We start from the raw sequence: 14,970 nt of genomic DNA on the forward strand, positions 1-14,970 counted from the left end.
GTATTTTTCCTCTATTTTGTTACCATTTTTCATCAATAAGAAATTATTGTTTTTCCCACAGTCAAGTGTGCTGGATTAATCTTATGGACTCGTTTCCTGATCTGGGTTGCAACAGCTCTGCAGCTGAAAAAGTCTGAGAACCCTTGATTTAGAGCAGACATGAGCAAACTTGGGCCTTCCAGGGGTTTTGGACTACAACTCCCACAATTCCTAACAGCCGGTAGGCTGTTAGGAATTGTGGGAGTTGTAGTCCAAAACCCCTGGAAGGCCCAAGTTTGCCCATGCCTGATTTAGAGGATCTAGATTCCTAGAGAAGTGTTCCCTTAACCCTACAGAATACGAATGAGACTGTATTTTTGTGAAGCACTTTATAAAGTGCTCTACTCCATACTTACAACCTCAACTTTGGGCACTTACAACCTCAACTTTAGAGGTCTCTAGAAAAGAATTCAAAATACTCCATAAAACTTCCAAGTCAGAGGATTGGATGTTGACGCAGTCACATTATTTAGAACACGCCACCTGAAACTGTGTCATGTCACATTTAATGGGGGAGTGTGGAGCAGATCCACTCCAAGTGCTCAAGGCCACATATTGCCAACCTCTTCTCTAAGAGTCATCCTGAGTGATCATTAATGGCTTCTTCTGGCTTTTGTTTCTTTGTTTTCCTCATTCCTAAAGTGGCATCCTGTGGAGGAGTTCTTTAGTCAAAGGAATGAGACAGAGGTACTCAATATCAATCAGACTCTTGCTCTCTTTGGGTTGTGCAAATAGGCAAACAATAAATTAAAGCAGCCACGTTGAACATGTGAACGTCAGTCGATGGCTCACAAAAGCACCATCGAGGGGGATTTTTGGCCTTCACTTGCAGTCGACATCAAGGTCCTCCGGCCAATACTGGTCGTCCATATAGCAATCGCTGTCCGTGCCGCTGTCTGGAGGGCTGGAGGAGAAGCTGGAAGCCAGTCCCTGCTCCCACTCGATGTCCACCAAGCGATAGAGCTCCATTGAAGTCTGGGCATCTTCTACGGACGAATGTCCTTTTCTGCTTACCTAAGGCAAGGCAAGGGGAAACAAAGAACAGGTTGATCAATACATTCCAATCAATGATCAATCAATGCATGCCCAGTGTGGAACACATCACACCCAAAATCTTGGGAGTCACTCTGGACCGTGCTCTGACCTACAAGAAGCACTGCCTGAACATCAAGCAAAAACTTGGGTGCTAGAAACAATATCATATGAAAGCTGACTGGCACAACCTGGGGATCACAACCAGACACAGTGAAGACATCTGCCCTTGCGCTGTGCTACTCTGCTGCTGAGTACACATCTCACCACGCTAAAACAGGGGATGTGGCTCTTCATGAAACATGCCGCATTATCACGGGGTGTCTGCGCCCTACACCACTGGAGAAATTACAGTGTCTAGCCGGTATCGCACCACCTGACATCCGCCGGGAAGTAGAAGCCAATAGTGAAAGGACCAAAGCAGAGACATCTCCAGCTCATCCCCTGTTTGGGTATCAGCCAGAACGTCAACGACTTAAATCAAGACATAGTTTTCTAAGATCTACAGAGACACTCGCTGGAACACCTCAGCAAGTGAGAGTCCAAAAGTGGCAGGCTCAAACCCAGAACCTCAATCCGTGGGTGATACCAAATGAGAGACTCCCCCCTGGGCACACAGAAGACCAGGCGACTTCGAAGGTGCTGAACAGACTGCGCTCAGGCACCACGAGATGCAGAGCCAACCTTAAGAAATGGGGCCACAAAATGGAATCCACAGCATGCGAGTGTGGAGAAGAGCAAACCACTGACCACCTGCTGCAATGCACCCTGAGCCTTGCCACATGCACAATGGAGGACCTTCTTGCAGCAACACCAGAAGCAATCCAAGTGGCCAGATACTGGTCAAAGGACATTTAATCAACTACCAAACTCAAAATTTTGTATTTTCTCTGTTTGATACCCAAACAAGGGATGAGCTGGAGATGTCTCTGCCTTGGTCCTTTCACTATTGGCTGCCACTTCCCGGCGGATGTCAGGTGGTGCAATACCGGCTAGGCAGTGTCATTTCTCCAGTGGTGTAGGGCACAGACACTCCATGATAATGCGGCATGTCTCCTTAAGAGCCACATCCACTGTTTTAGTGTGGTGAGATGTGTTCCACACTGGGCATGCATACTCAGCAGCAGAGTAGCACAGCGCAAGGGCAGATGTCTTCACTGTATCTGGTTGTGATCCCCAGGTTGTGCCAGTCAGCTTTCGTATGATATTGTTTCTAGCACCCAATTTTTTGCTTGATGTTCAGGCAGTGCTTCTTGTAGGTAAGAGCACGGTCCAGAGTGACTCCCAGGATTTTGGGTGTGCTGCAATGCTCCCGTGGGATTCCTTCCCATGTCATCCTCAGAGCTTGGGATGCTTGTCTGTTCTTGAGATGAAAGAACTACAGTTATGAAGTAGCATCAAAAATAATTTTATGGTTGGGGGTCACCACCACATGAGGAACTGTATTAAAGGGTTTCGGCATTAGGAAGGCTAAGAAACACTGTCCTAGGTAGACAGTGAGAGGCAACATGAGAAAACATGAGAAAGGCAACATGAGAAAACACATCCAGAAAATCACATTGTCTGATTTTGAACGAATTTATTTGCAAATATAGATCATCTACTTGTGGATCGTACCAGGATGCGCTATGAATCCAAGAAAGGAAATCGTCATTACCTGTATTGTTTTGGAGAGCAGCTGGCTAGCCAAGTTCTTAAGCGACACACAGTTTCTTACAGACGGACCCATCTTCTTGAGCAGCAGCGGGCATCGGCTTGTGTCCCGTATCCAGGCTCGAGGGTGGAAGTATTTTAAAGCCCGGAAGTCATTGTGAAGGGCGTGGCCCACCACTATTTTGTCCCTCAAGATCTGAAGGATCTGCAAGGATTGGAAAAGGTAGTCAGCCTACTTCCTTAACACAGAAAGTTTCAGGAAGAATATAAATACATGCTTAAAGTTTTTGCCCCTACTTTTATTTATTTAAAGGACCCAACAAGCAAAGATTACAAACATTTTCTTAAAATAAACAAGTGGACACAGCAAGATAATGTTGTGACAGAGTTATTACAACACAAACACTATGTACATGCTTTTTGTTCCTGGGTTAAAAATGTCAATTCCTAATTGGTTCTACCATCAAAACATGGGAAAAGTTTATTAAACTGCCAAAACTTAGTTTTTGCAGGAGCACATTTTGCGATAGTTTTTCAATGAATTTCCCACTGATTTTATTCATGTGTCCAAAGTTCTGTTTATTGTTTAATTATGGTGTTTATGATTTAATTAATATAATATTCACCTTAGCTTGTGGAAGCCACAAAAACAAAGTTTTTGGAGTCCGACAACTACTTTCAAAGTTTGTTTATTTTTTCGTGTCAGGAGCGACTTGAGAAACTGCAAGTCACTTCTGGTGTGAGAGAATTGGCTGTCTACAAGGATTTTGCAGGGGATGGCTGGATGTTTTACCATCAGGTCGGAGGCTTCTCTCATGTCCCTGCATGGAAAGCTGGAGCTGACAGACAGGAGCTCAACCCACTCCCCGGATTCAAACCGCCGTCCTTTTGGTCAGCAGTCCTGCTGGCACAAGGGTTTAACCCATTGCACCTTTGGGGGTTCCACTTTCACAATAAGGACTGCACAATTAAACAGGAAATGATACTTGCAAGCCTGGAACAGTTTTCAAATTTTCTTACATAGTGTAATTGCTGGTTCCATATATATATGCTAATAATATAATATGCTAATATAATATAATGTGTGTGTTTATATATTATATATAAATATCATAGAATCATAGAATCCTAGAGTTGGAAGAGACCTCCTGGGCCATCCAGTCCAACCCCATTCTGCCAAGAAGCAGGAATATTGCATTCAAATCACCCCTGACAGATGGCCATCCAGCCTCTGCTTAAAAGCTTCCAAAGAAGGAGCCTCCACCACACTCGGGGCAGAGAGTTCCACTGCTGAACGGCTCTCACAGTCAGGAAGTTCTTCCTAATGTTCAGATGGAATCTCCTCTCTTGTAGTTTGAAGCCATTGTTCAAACTACTATATTGTATATAATATTATAATGTAATGCAATATAATACTAATAATAATATATTATAATTATATATTTATATTACATGTAATATTACTAATAATATTACAATATACTATATAATGGTATAGTACTATATAATGGTATAGTACAATATAGTTACATTTAATACTGATATTGTTCTATGCTATTATAATAGATTGTGTGTATGTGTATGTGTGTGTGTGTATATATATATATATATATATAATAAACCGCTCTGAGTCCCCTTCAGGGTGAGAATGGCGGCATATAAATGTCGTAAATAAATACATAAGTACTAGGGCTGGGCGGTTTCGTTCATTAATTTCGCAATTCGTTATTAATTCGTTATTTTTTTTTTGATAACGAAGCGATATTGAACCATTCAGGAGCAACTAAAAATCGAAACGAATTTTTCAATTTGTTTCGTAATTGTTTCGAAATCGTTTTGTTATTATTTCCGCATGTCTGGTGCAAGTTTTATAGTTGTTGTTTGTTTTATCAATGAAAAAAATATATAATTATCTCACCAACAGTCAACAACAGAGGGAGAGGGAAGCTTCAGAAGTTCCCCCTCTCCCATTTGGAGGGGTTTTTTTAGCGTATTGCGCGGTCGCGTCCGCCATTAACGAATCGATTCGTAATTGTTTCGTTATTGTTTCGTAATTTCCGAAATTTCATAAATTTCGAACTTTTTTAAAGAAAAATTTCGGAATTCTTTTAAAAATTGAAACGCAAAAACCCCCTAAAAACGAATCGAGTTTAGAAACAAATTTTTCCGTGGTTGCCCAGTCCTAATAAATACCGTATATACTCGATTATAAGCCAACCTGAATATAAGCCGATGCACCTAATTTTACCACAAAAAAACAGGAAAACGGATCGACTCGAGTATAAGCCGAGGGTGGGAAATGCAGCTGCTACGGGTAAATTGCAAAATAAAAATAGATACCAATTAAATTACATTAAGTGAGGAATCAGTAGGTTATATATTTTCGAATATTTACAAAAATGGTAATTGAAGATAAGACTGTCCAACTCTGATTAAATGGTTATTTACCTTCTTCAATGTAAATGTGCTTATGTATCCTTCCAACAATAATAAAGAGAGTAACGTAATAAATGTAATAACAACAATAATAAAAATGGTAAAATAATGAATGTAGCAATAACAACACTTATACAGTAAAATAATAAATGTATAATAATAGAGTAAAATGATAAATGTAATAATAATAAATAGAATAAAATAATAAATGAAATGAAAATAATAATAACCGAGTAAAATAATAAATAACGTTGAGTATAAGCCAAGGGGGACTTTTTCAGCCTAAAAAACTAGGCTTATACTCGAGTATATACAGTACATTCCACTCTAAATACATAATCATAACCCATAGTTCTGAGTACTGTGTAGATCCTGTCCCATGATTCTCGAGTCCCATGATACTAACAGGAGCGGTGCGCAGGGAGCATATAACCCCTCTGTTACGCCAACTCCACTGGCTACCAATTTGATTCCGGGCACAATTCAAAGTGCTGGCGTTGGCCTATAAAGCCCTAAACGGTTCCGGCCCAAGTTACCTATCCGATCGCATCTCTGCCTACGAACCCACTAGGACTTTGAGATCTTCCGGGGAGGCCCTGCTCTCGATCCTGCCTGCAACACAGGCACGGTTGGCAGGGACGAGAGACAGGGCCTTCTCTGTGGTGGCCCCTCGGCTGTGGAACGCCCTTCCCACGGACATCAGATCGGCTCCATCTCTAATGGTATTTCGAGAAAAGCGAAATCTTGGTTATTTGAACAGGTGTTTGAATAGGCAGTGCAATGAATATAGGAACGGAACAACGGATGACGAGTCTGGATCATGTTTATTGGTTATTGATGTTAATTGTCTCGTCTGTTATTGTTGCAATCCAGAGCAGGGGACGAGGCCCTAAGATAACTATCCACCACACTTGGCTGTGAAAAACAATCCTTTTTTATTGAAGAAAAATGGTTACAAAATAAAGGAAAAATGCAAGTCAAAAGCCACAGCAAAATCAGCAAACATGAATTTAAATGGACAAAGCAAAACCAAAAGCCTCACTGGGAAAATACTGGATTCTGTTAGCAATCCACTAACCGTACTTGATATCCTAGAAATCTTCCCAAACTATGGCCAGGGAACCGGGAGAACTGCCAAGGTCTTCATCAATTCTGAAACGATGCCTGAACTGAGGCAATCAGCTCGGCGTATTGCAATTAAAACTCAAGAATCGGTTCCGTGAACCGCCCTTCTGTTTTGAAGCCAATGTTTTTAATTCTTGAATTCGGGAGGATCGACGCAAACTGAGTGTTTTACTTCTGTCTTCCCAAATTTGGCCCCTTCTGTTGTCATTATGGTTAACAGGTGCAGAAGGGAGGGAAAGGTCATGGCTTCCCTCTGAAACATTCTCAGGAACACTGGTACTTTCATTTTCCAAATCCACAGAAGTTCCTTCCTCACTAATTTCAGGAACATTGGCATTTTCCAAACCTACAGCAGTTCCTTCCTCACTAATTTCAGGAGCATTGGCATCAAAAGGTACATTTCTATTAGCATCAGTAAATATACTTTCATTAGCATCAGGAGGAACAAACAGAGAATCAGGTTCAAGTTCAAACTCAGGCTGAACCCCAACAGTTATTGTGTTAATTGTTTTTAAATATCTTGTTGATGTTAGCATTGAATTTTTGCTGCTACCGTTGTTAACCGCTGTGAGTCGCCTAAGGGCTGAGAACAGCGGTATACAAATAAAGTAAGTAAATAAATAAAATAAATGCTCACCTCTCCTTGGGCCACCTTGAAAGGAGTGGCGTTTTCCATGTGCCTTTGGGTGATCCCGCTCCACGGAGTCCTATAATCGACAACCGGAAGCTCTGGGCGGATGTATTTGTCGTAGATGACGTCTCCGTCATAGCTGACCACCGTACACCGGGCCAACTCGCTCGTTTTCCCATTCGGTCCGGTGCCTACCATTTCGCAATCAATTGCCACACACTTCTTCGGTTTCTTGAGCTTCGGGCAGGACGAAGAACCCACGTTCTTTGCAGAACTGCTGGCGACCTGAAGATCTCGAGATGGTGAAGGCTGCTTGGCTGGGCTGGACGAAGGGGAAGAGTTGACCGGAGGAGGAGATGTGACTGAGTCCACCTTTGCTATATCCTCGAGCGACAACGGACCGTTCTGCCTGGCTTCCAAGAGTAAGGTGCGTTGTGATTTACCACTTGACATCAACAGAGTCTTCTCCCTCGATCCACCTCTCAGGCGTCGCCACTGCTCTAGATCTCTTCGTGATGAAAAACGTTGGTGCTTCCGGCTTTTCTTTTTCTTCTGGACAGCGCTTGTCGCACCCACGTGAGATTTATGTAGAAGGTGGTGTGGGCTCCAGCTGGAGCAACAACATTTGGGTACCTGTCGATCCATCCTCAAGCGGTTTCCCTGGTCCACTTTCCCTGGGCTTATCTCCCCTGACGAGTATATGGGGATCCTGACAAATGAAAAGGCAGTAAGGTGAGAAAAGGGGTTGGGCAAGTGTTCTGTCGCGCGCTGGGCCTGTAACAGCTGTCTTTTCTATAAGACGTATACTTTAAGCCCAGTGGGAAGCCAGGGCGCCTCAAAGAGAGGTTCCAGGGATTTTTCTGAAGTGATGGTCTTTAGAGTCTTTAATGATACAACAAAGTCTTAATTATGGAACAAACAACAAATCTTCAATGGTTCAAACAACACTTCAAGGCTTTCTTAGTCTAGTCCTCAATGGACTGGTACCTGACTTTGATTAACTGAACTTTCTCTGTAGGAAAAAACCCTATTTAACCTCTCCCAGGCTGTTTACTTTCTATGCCTCATCGGTGTGGGTCCTACTACCAATTCCAAATGCGTCTGGGTATCGAGTAGACCTAACCTGCCAAGGCTTGTAGATATTTCAGCTGGAGTTCTGTGGATCTGTAGTGCTGTCCTCCCTCAGAGAATTCTTTGAAAACTTCAGGACTGTTTTCCTTCTGATTGCTGTTAGGCTGAGAGGCTGTGAGCTCTCAGCCAGAGCCTTGGGACCTTTTCCCTGGAATTTCTGTTTCTGTTTCCCCGGATGTTATTGAGAAAAGAAGCTTTTTCTACGGGACGAGCTGGTCTACGTCCCATAGTTTAGCTTCCTAATGTGAGACTGCCCAAAAAATGGCTCCTTTCCCTCCCAGAGCCCTGAACAAGGGGCGGAACCAAAGCTTAATTTTGATGGACAGGTGGCCTGCCCTATGACTGCAAACAGATAACAGAAAGAAAATAAAGTTGGAGCTCCTGGTACAGCCATACCAGCACAGCAAGAGTTGCTAACTCAAGCCCCAACTACACTGCCATATAAAATCCAGAGTATCTCCTTTGAACTGGATTATATGGCAGTGTAGATTCATATAATCAAGGTCAAAGTAGGTAATAAGAATAATAATCTGGATTATTGTATGGCAGTGTAGAGGGGGATCAACAAATATCCCTCTGTAGTTGTAATTGTAGTTTCTGGGTTTTATAGTTCACCTACAATCAAAGAGCATTCTGAGCTCCGCCAACAATGGGATTGAACCAAACTTGGCACACAAATTATATTATAAGTGTAGATTATAAGAATCTACACTGTCATATAATCCAGTTCAAAGCAGATAATCCGGATTATATGGTAGTTATAACTCAGATCCTGTGGAAGTTTGATTTTGAGACTGCCACTCACAGAATCCCCTAATGGTTGGGATATTTTGGGGGCCTGCATTCCAAAACTCAGGCCTACACAGCCGTATTATCTGCTTTGAACTGGATTATAAGAGTCTACACTGTCATATAATCCAGTTCAAAGCAGATAATCCAGATTATATGGTACTGTTATAACCCAGATCCTGTGGAAGTTTGATTTTGAGATTGTGATTCCCAGAATCCCCTAATGGCTGGGATATTTTGAGGGCCTGGAATCCAAAGCTCAGGCCTACACAGCCATATAAAAACCAGATTATCTACTTTGAATTGGATTATCTGAGTCCACATTGGGATAATGTGAAATTTTCTGCCTTGATATTCTGGAATATAGGGCTGTGTGAATAGGCCCCCAGATGATCAAAGCAAATAATCCACATTTATCTGCTTTGATGTGGATTATAGGAGTCTACACTGCCATATAATCCAGTTCAAAGCAGATAATCCGTATTATATGGTAGTTATAACCCAGATCCTATGGAAGTTTGATTTTGAGACTGCCACTCCCAGAATCCCCTAATGGCTGGGAGATTTTGGGGGCCTGAAATCCAAAACTCAGGCCTACACAGCCATATTATCTGCTTTGAACTGGATTATAAGAGTCTACACTGTCATATAATCCAGTTCAAAGCAGATAATCCAGATTATATGGTATTGTTATAACCCAGATCCTATGGAAGTTTGATTTTGAGACTGCCACTCCCAGAATCCCCTAATGGCTGGGAGATTTTGGGGGCCTGCAATCCAAAACTCAGGCCTACACAGCCATATTATCTGCTTTGAACTGGATTATAAGAGTCTACACTGTCATATAATCCAGTTCAAAGCAGATAATTCAGATTATATGGTATTGTTATAACCCAGATCCTGTGGAAGTTTGATTTTGAGACTGTGACTCCTGAAATCCCTTAATGGCTGGGAGATTTTGGGGGCCTGCAATCCAAAACTCAGCTATATTATCTGCTTTGAACTGGATTATAAGAGTCTACACTGTCATATAATCCAGTTCAAAGCAGATAATTTAGATTATATGGTATTGTTATAACCCAGATCCTGTGGAAGTTTGATTTTGAGACTGTGATTCCCAGAATCCCCTAATGGCTGGGAGATTTTGGGGGGCTGCAATCCAAAACTCAGGCCTACACAGCCATATTATCTGCTTTGAACTGGATTATATGGCAATGTAGACTCATATAATCCAGCTCAAAGCAGACAAAGTGTCTTATCTGCTTTAATCATCTGGATTACATGGCAGTGTAGAAGGGGCCACAGGCACACTTTCCCAACTCTGGCTGAAGTTATTTACAAAGGGCAGCCTGGCCATCTACACAGACCGGTTTGATTCCTCCCAAGTTCAGCCTTTCCCCCTCCCTCCAGTTGCTGTGGGTCTGAGAAATGTGGCCCAGGCTCCCCTCTGCCCTCCCACCCCACTCGTTCCCCCAAATGTCTATTGACACCCTATTATTTCCCTATTATGATTTCCCCCTTACCTAAGCCAGCCGGCTCCCACGTGGCTTTCCCGGAAGCGATGGCTTCCACATGCCCGGGCAAGTCCCAGGCTTCGGCCACGCCTCCTAGCCCTGATTGGACGCCTTCGAGGTGCGATTAACATATTCCCTGCCTGGCGTTCCCTTCTACTGCGCATGTCTGTGTGGATCCCTGTGCTGAGAGTAAGAGAACTGGTTGTTCCTCTTTATTTGGTTTGCAGAATTGCATCTGCATTGCAGAATTGATACGGCTTGACACCACTTTTGAGTGCCAGGGCTCTGTGCAATGGAATTCTGGGAGTTCTAGTTTGGTGAGGCACCAACTTTTGGCAGAGATCTTGGAAAACTACAACTCCCAAAAGGCTAAAGACCTTGGAAAACTACAACTCCCATTTATTTATTTATTTATCGAGTCATCAGCAACCAGTCAATTATATTACATTTCTAACAGAACAAAGCAAACAAACAGACAAAATACAAAAATACAAAATTTGTGAGTTTGGTAGTGGATTAAATGTCCTTTGAGCAGTATCTGGACACTTGGGAGTGCCTCTGGTGTTGCCACAAGAAGGTCCTCCCTTGTGCATCATGTGGCAGGGTTCAGGTTGCATTGCAGCAGGTGGTCAGTGGTTTGCTCCTCTCCACATTCGCATGTCGAGGATTCCACTTTGTGGCCCCATTTCTAAAGATTGGCTCTGCATCTGGTGGTGCCAGAGCGCACTCTGTTCAGTGCCTTCCAAGTCGCCCAGTCTTCTGTCTGCCCAGGGGGGAGTCTCTCATTTGGTATCACCCATGGACTGAGGTCCTGGGTTTGAGCCTGCCACTTTTGGACTCTCGCTTGCTGAGGTGTTCCAGCAAGTGTCTCTGTAGATCTTAGAAAACTATTTCTTGATATTTGTTTGTCGTGTCAGAACAACCAGTCTAACAGAACAAAGCAAACAAAAAGAAAAATACACAACTTTGAGTTTGGTAGCTGGTTAAATGTCCTTTGACCAGTATCTGGCCACTTGGAGTGCTTCCGGTGTTGCTGCAAGAAGGTCCCACTTTCTTGATTTAAGTCGTTGACGTGCTGGCTGATACCCAAACAGGGGATGAGCTGGAGATGTCTCTGCCTTCGTCCTTTCACTATTGGCTGCTACTTCCCAGCGGATGTCAGGTGGTGCAATGCGAGCTAAACAGTGTAATTTCTCCAGCGGTGTAGGGCGCAGACATGTCTCATTAAGAGCCACATCCACTGTTTGAGCGTGGTGAGATGTGTTCCATACTGGGCATGCGTGCTCAGCAGCAGAGCAGCACAGCGCAAGGGCAGATGTCTTCACTGTATCTGGTTGTGATCCCCAGGTTGTGCCAGTCAGCTTTCGTATGATATTGTTTCTAGCACCCACTTTTTGCTTGATGTTCAGCCAGTGCTTCTTGTAGGTCAGAGAACGGTCCAGAGTGACTCCCAGGGATTTGGGTGTGTTGCAATGCTCCCGTGGGGTTCCTTCCCAGGTAATAATCCTCAGAGCTCGGGATGCTTGTCTGTTCTTAAGGTGAAAGGCACATGTCTGTGTTCTAGATGGATTAGCTAGAGCCCCCGGTGGCTCAGTGGGTTAAAGCACTGAGCTGCTGAGCTTGTTGATCGAAAGGTTTCAGGTTCGATTCCGGGGAGCGGCGTGAGCTTCCGCTGTCAGCCCTAGCTTCTGCCAACCTAGCAGTTCGAAAACATGCAAATGTGAGTAGATCAATAGGTACCACTCCGGCGGGAAGGTAACGGCACTCCATGCAGTCATGCCAGCCACATGACCTTGGAGGTGTCTACGGACAACGCTGGCTCTTCAGCTTAGAAATGGAGATGAGCACCACACCCCAGAGTCAGACATGACTGGACTTAATGTCAGGGGACTACCTTTACCTTTACCTTTAGGGATCAGCTGGTTTCCCCTGTAATAGGCAATAAGAGCACCTAGAGCTTCGGAGAGCTTCTGTTCTACTATCTCAAAGCTCCCTGCTTGAGTGGTGATGGCACGATCATCAGCATAGTGTGCTGAGTGTAGGAGACCCTATTGTGCCTCCTTATTTGGGTTGCATAATTGCATTTGCATTACAGAATTGATACGGCTTGTTTGAGTGCCAAGACTCAGTGCTATGGAATTCTGGAAGTTCTAGTTTAGTGAGGCACCAACTTTTGGCAGAGACCTTGGGAAACTACAACTCCCAAAAGGCTAAAGACCTTGGAAAACTACAACTCCCATGATTATGTAGCAATGAGCCCTGGCTGTTCGAGTGGGACCAAACTACATTTAATTCTACAGTGTAGATGCACCTTGAGGCACCAGCTTTTGGCAGAGAAGCTTAGGGACCTTGGAAAACTACAACTCCCATGATTATGTAGCAATGAGCCCTGGTGGTTCGAGTGGGACCCAACTATATTGAATTCTACAGTGTAGATACACCTTGAGGCACCAACTTTTGGCAGAGAAGGCTAGAGACCTTGGAAAACTACAACTCCCATGATTATGTAGCAGTGAGCCCTGGCTGTTCGAGTGGGACCAAACTAAATTTAATTCTACAGTATAGATGCACCTTGAGGCACCAACCTTTGGCAGAGAAGGCTAGAGACCTTGGAAAACTACAACTCCCATGATTATGTAGCAGTGAGCTCTGGCGGTTCGAGTGGGACCAAACTACATATAATTCTACAGTATAGATGCACCTTGAGGCACCAACTTTTGGCAGAGAAGGCTAGAGACCTTGGGAAACTGCATCTCCCATGATTATGTAGCAATGAGCCCTGGCGGTTCGAGTGGGACCAAACTACATTTAATTCTACAGTGTAGATGCACTCTGAGGCACCACATTTTGGCAGAGAAGGCTAGAGACATTAGAAAGCTACAACTCCCAAAAGGCTAAAGACCTTGGAAAACTACAACTCCCAGGAGGGTAAAGACCTTGGAAAACTACAACTCCCAAAAGGCTAAAGACCTTGGAAAACTACAACTCCCATGATTATGTAGCAATGAGCCCTGGCGGTTCGCGTGGGACCAAACTACATTTATTTCTACAGTATAGATGCACCTTGAGGCACCAAATCTTGGTAGAGAAAGCTAGAGACCTTGGAAAACTACAACACCCGGGATTATGTAGCAATGAGCCCTGGCAGTTCAAGTGGAACCAAACTACATTTAATTCTACAGTGTAGATGCACTCTGAGGCACCAAATTTTGGCAGAGAAGGCTAGAGACATTAGAAAGCTACAACTCCCAAAAGGCTAAAGACCTTGGAAAACTACAACTCCCAGTATTATGTAGCAATGAGCCCTGGCGGTTCGAGTGGGACCAAACTACATTTAATTCTACAGTGTAGATGCACTCTGAGGCACCAAATTTTGGCAGAGAAGGCTAGAGACATTAGAAAGCTACAACTCCCAAAAGGCTAAAGACCTTGGAAAACTACAACTCCCAGGATTATGTAGCAATGAGAAACAGATATGTCCACCATGGACATATGTGGGGAATGTCCAGCGTGTGAGACAGAACTCTTGTCTGTTTGAGGCAAGTGTGAATGTTGCGATTGGCCACCTTGATTAGCATTGTATAGCCTTGCAGCTTCAAAGCCTGGCTGCTTTCTGCCTGGGGGAATCCTTCGTTAGGAGGTGTTTTCTAACCCTGATTGTTTCTTGTCTGGAATTTCTTCTTGCAGTTTCCATGAACTGCATTCACTTGTTTGAAAAATGTGAAGCAAGGCCTATGGAAACGATCCACGCACTATTTGCCTGATCACACTGACATGACAAAACACTCCCACTGCTCATCACTATGTGGATAAGCCCATCTCCAACAAGTCTATCTGGGCCCACAAGGAATAATCACAGCCGTCATTACAGGAATCTCCAGCAAAGCACAACTATAGTACTGCAAGAAATATCTATATTCTGTAGATGTTCTTCTCGTTGTGTTTCGTCTCTGTGAAGCAACTTGTCCAGTGCCTCATGATGCACAGTGATCATGCGCAGAAAGGCAAAGGCTGATAGGAACAACTCCATGGTTTGGGGCAAAGAAGCCATCTTTGCTCCCTTTGTTTCAGGTAAGCCTTGTCTTAGAGTGCATTAGAAATCTGAGTGTGTGTTTGAGACTAGCCGCTCTGAGTGTTGTTTTGTTTGGGAGGTGAGGCAGTGATTGACAGTTGCAGAGAAGCAATTAGTGACTCTTCGTTCCCTGTTCTTTGAAGCTCTCTGGGGGTGAGTGTTTGTTTCCTGTTTAACCTATATAAGCCAGGGCCTGAGCTCAAGTGGCAGTTGGGTTCCCACAGAAGTTGAGGAAGCAACAATCCATCTTTGCTCCCTTTGCTTCAGGTAAGCCTTGTCTTAGAGTGCATTAGAAATCTGAGTGTGTGTTTGAGACTAGCTGCTCTGAGTGTTGTTTTGTTTGGGAGGTGAGGCAGTGAATGACAGTTGCAGAGAAGCAATTAGTGACTCTTTGTTCCCTGTTCTTTGAAGCTCTCTGGGAGTGAGTGTTTGTTTCCTGTTTAACCTATATAAGCCAGGACCTGAGCTCAAGTGGCAGTTGGGTTCCCACAGAAGTTGAGGAAACAGCAATCCATCTTTGCTCCCTTTGTTTCAGGTAAGCCTTGTCT

General features: G+C 43.8%; 1 protein-coding gene across 1 annotated transcript; it reads right to left on the reverse strand.

The window, feature by feature from the left end:
• Positions 1–526: 526 nt before the first annotated feature.
• On the reverse strand, positions 527–10,431 carry AEN (apoptosis enhancing nuclease). Its single transcript, XM_060755855.2, has 4 exons — positions 10,360–10,431; positions 6,923–7,625; positions 2,729–2,929; positions 527–1,053 (listed from the first exon to the last, which is right to left on the reverse strand). Exons 2-4 carry the CDS (start codon positions 7,559–7,561, stop codon positions 862–864), a joined length of 1,032 nt encoding a protein of 343 aa, XP_060611838.2. The 5' UTR covers positions 7,562–7,625; positions 10,360–10,431; the 3' UTR covers positions 527–861.
• Between the last annotated feature and the right edge of the window lie 4,539 nt (positions 10,432–14,970).

The sequence above is a fragment of the Anolis sagrei genome, chromosome 9 (genome assembly GCF_037176765.1).
Source record: "Anolis sagrei isolate rAnoSag1 chromosome 9, rAnoSag1.mat, whole genome shotgun sequence".
Classification (NCBI taxonomy): domain Eukaryota; kingdom Metazoa; phylum Chordata; class Lepidosauria; order Squamata; family Dactyloidae; genus Anolis; species Anolis sagrei.

Bases quoted from the DNA above. Each gene is read 5' to 3' on its own strand.
- AEN (XM_060755855.2), bottom strand. From the start codon at position 7,561: ATGGATCGACAGGTACCCAAATGTTGTTGCTCCAGCTGGAGCCCACAC. The intron at 2,930-6,922 runs GTGAGCATTTAT...CAATCCTTGCAG, and splicing joins TCAAGGTGGCCCAAGGAGAG to ATCCTTCAGATCTTGAGGGA. The intron at 1,054-2,728 runs GTAATGACGATT...GCCTTGCCTTAG, and splicing joins TGCTCTCCAAAACAATACAG to GTAAGCAGAAAAGGACATTC.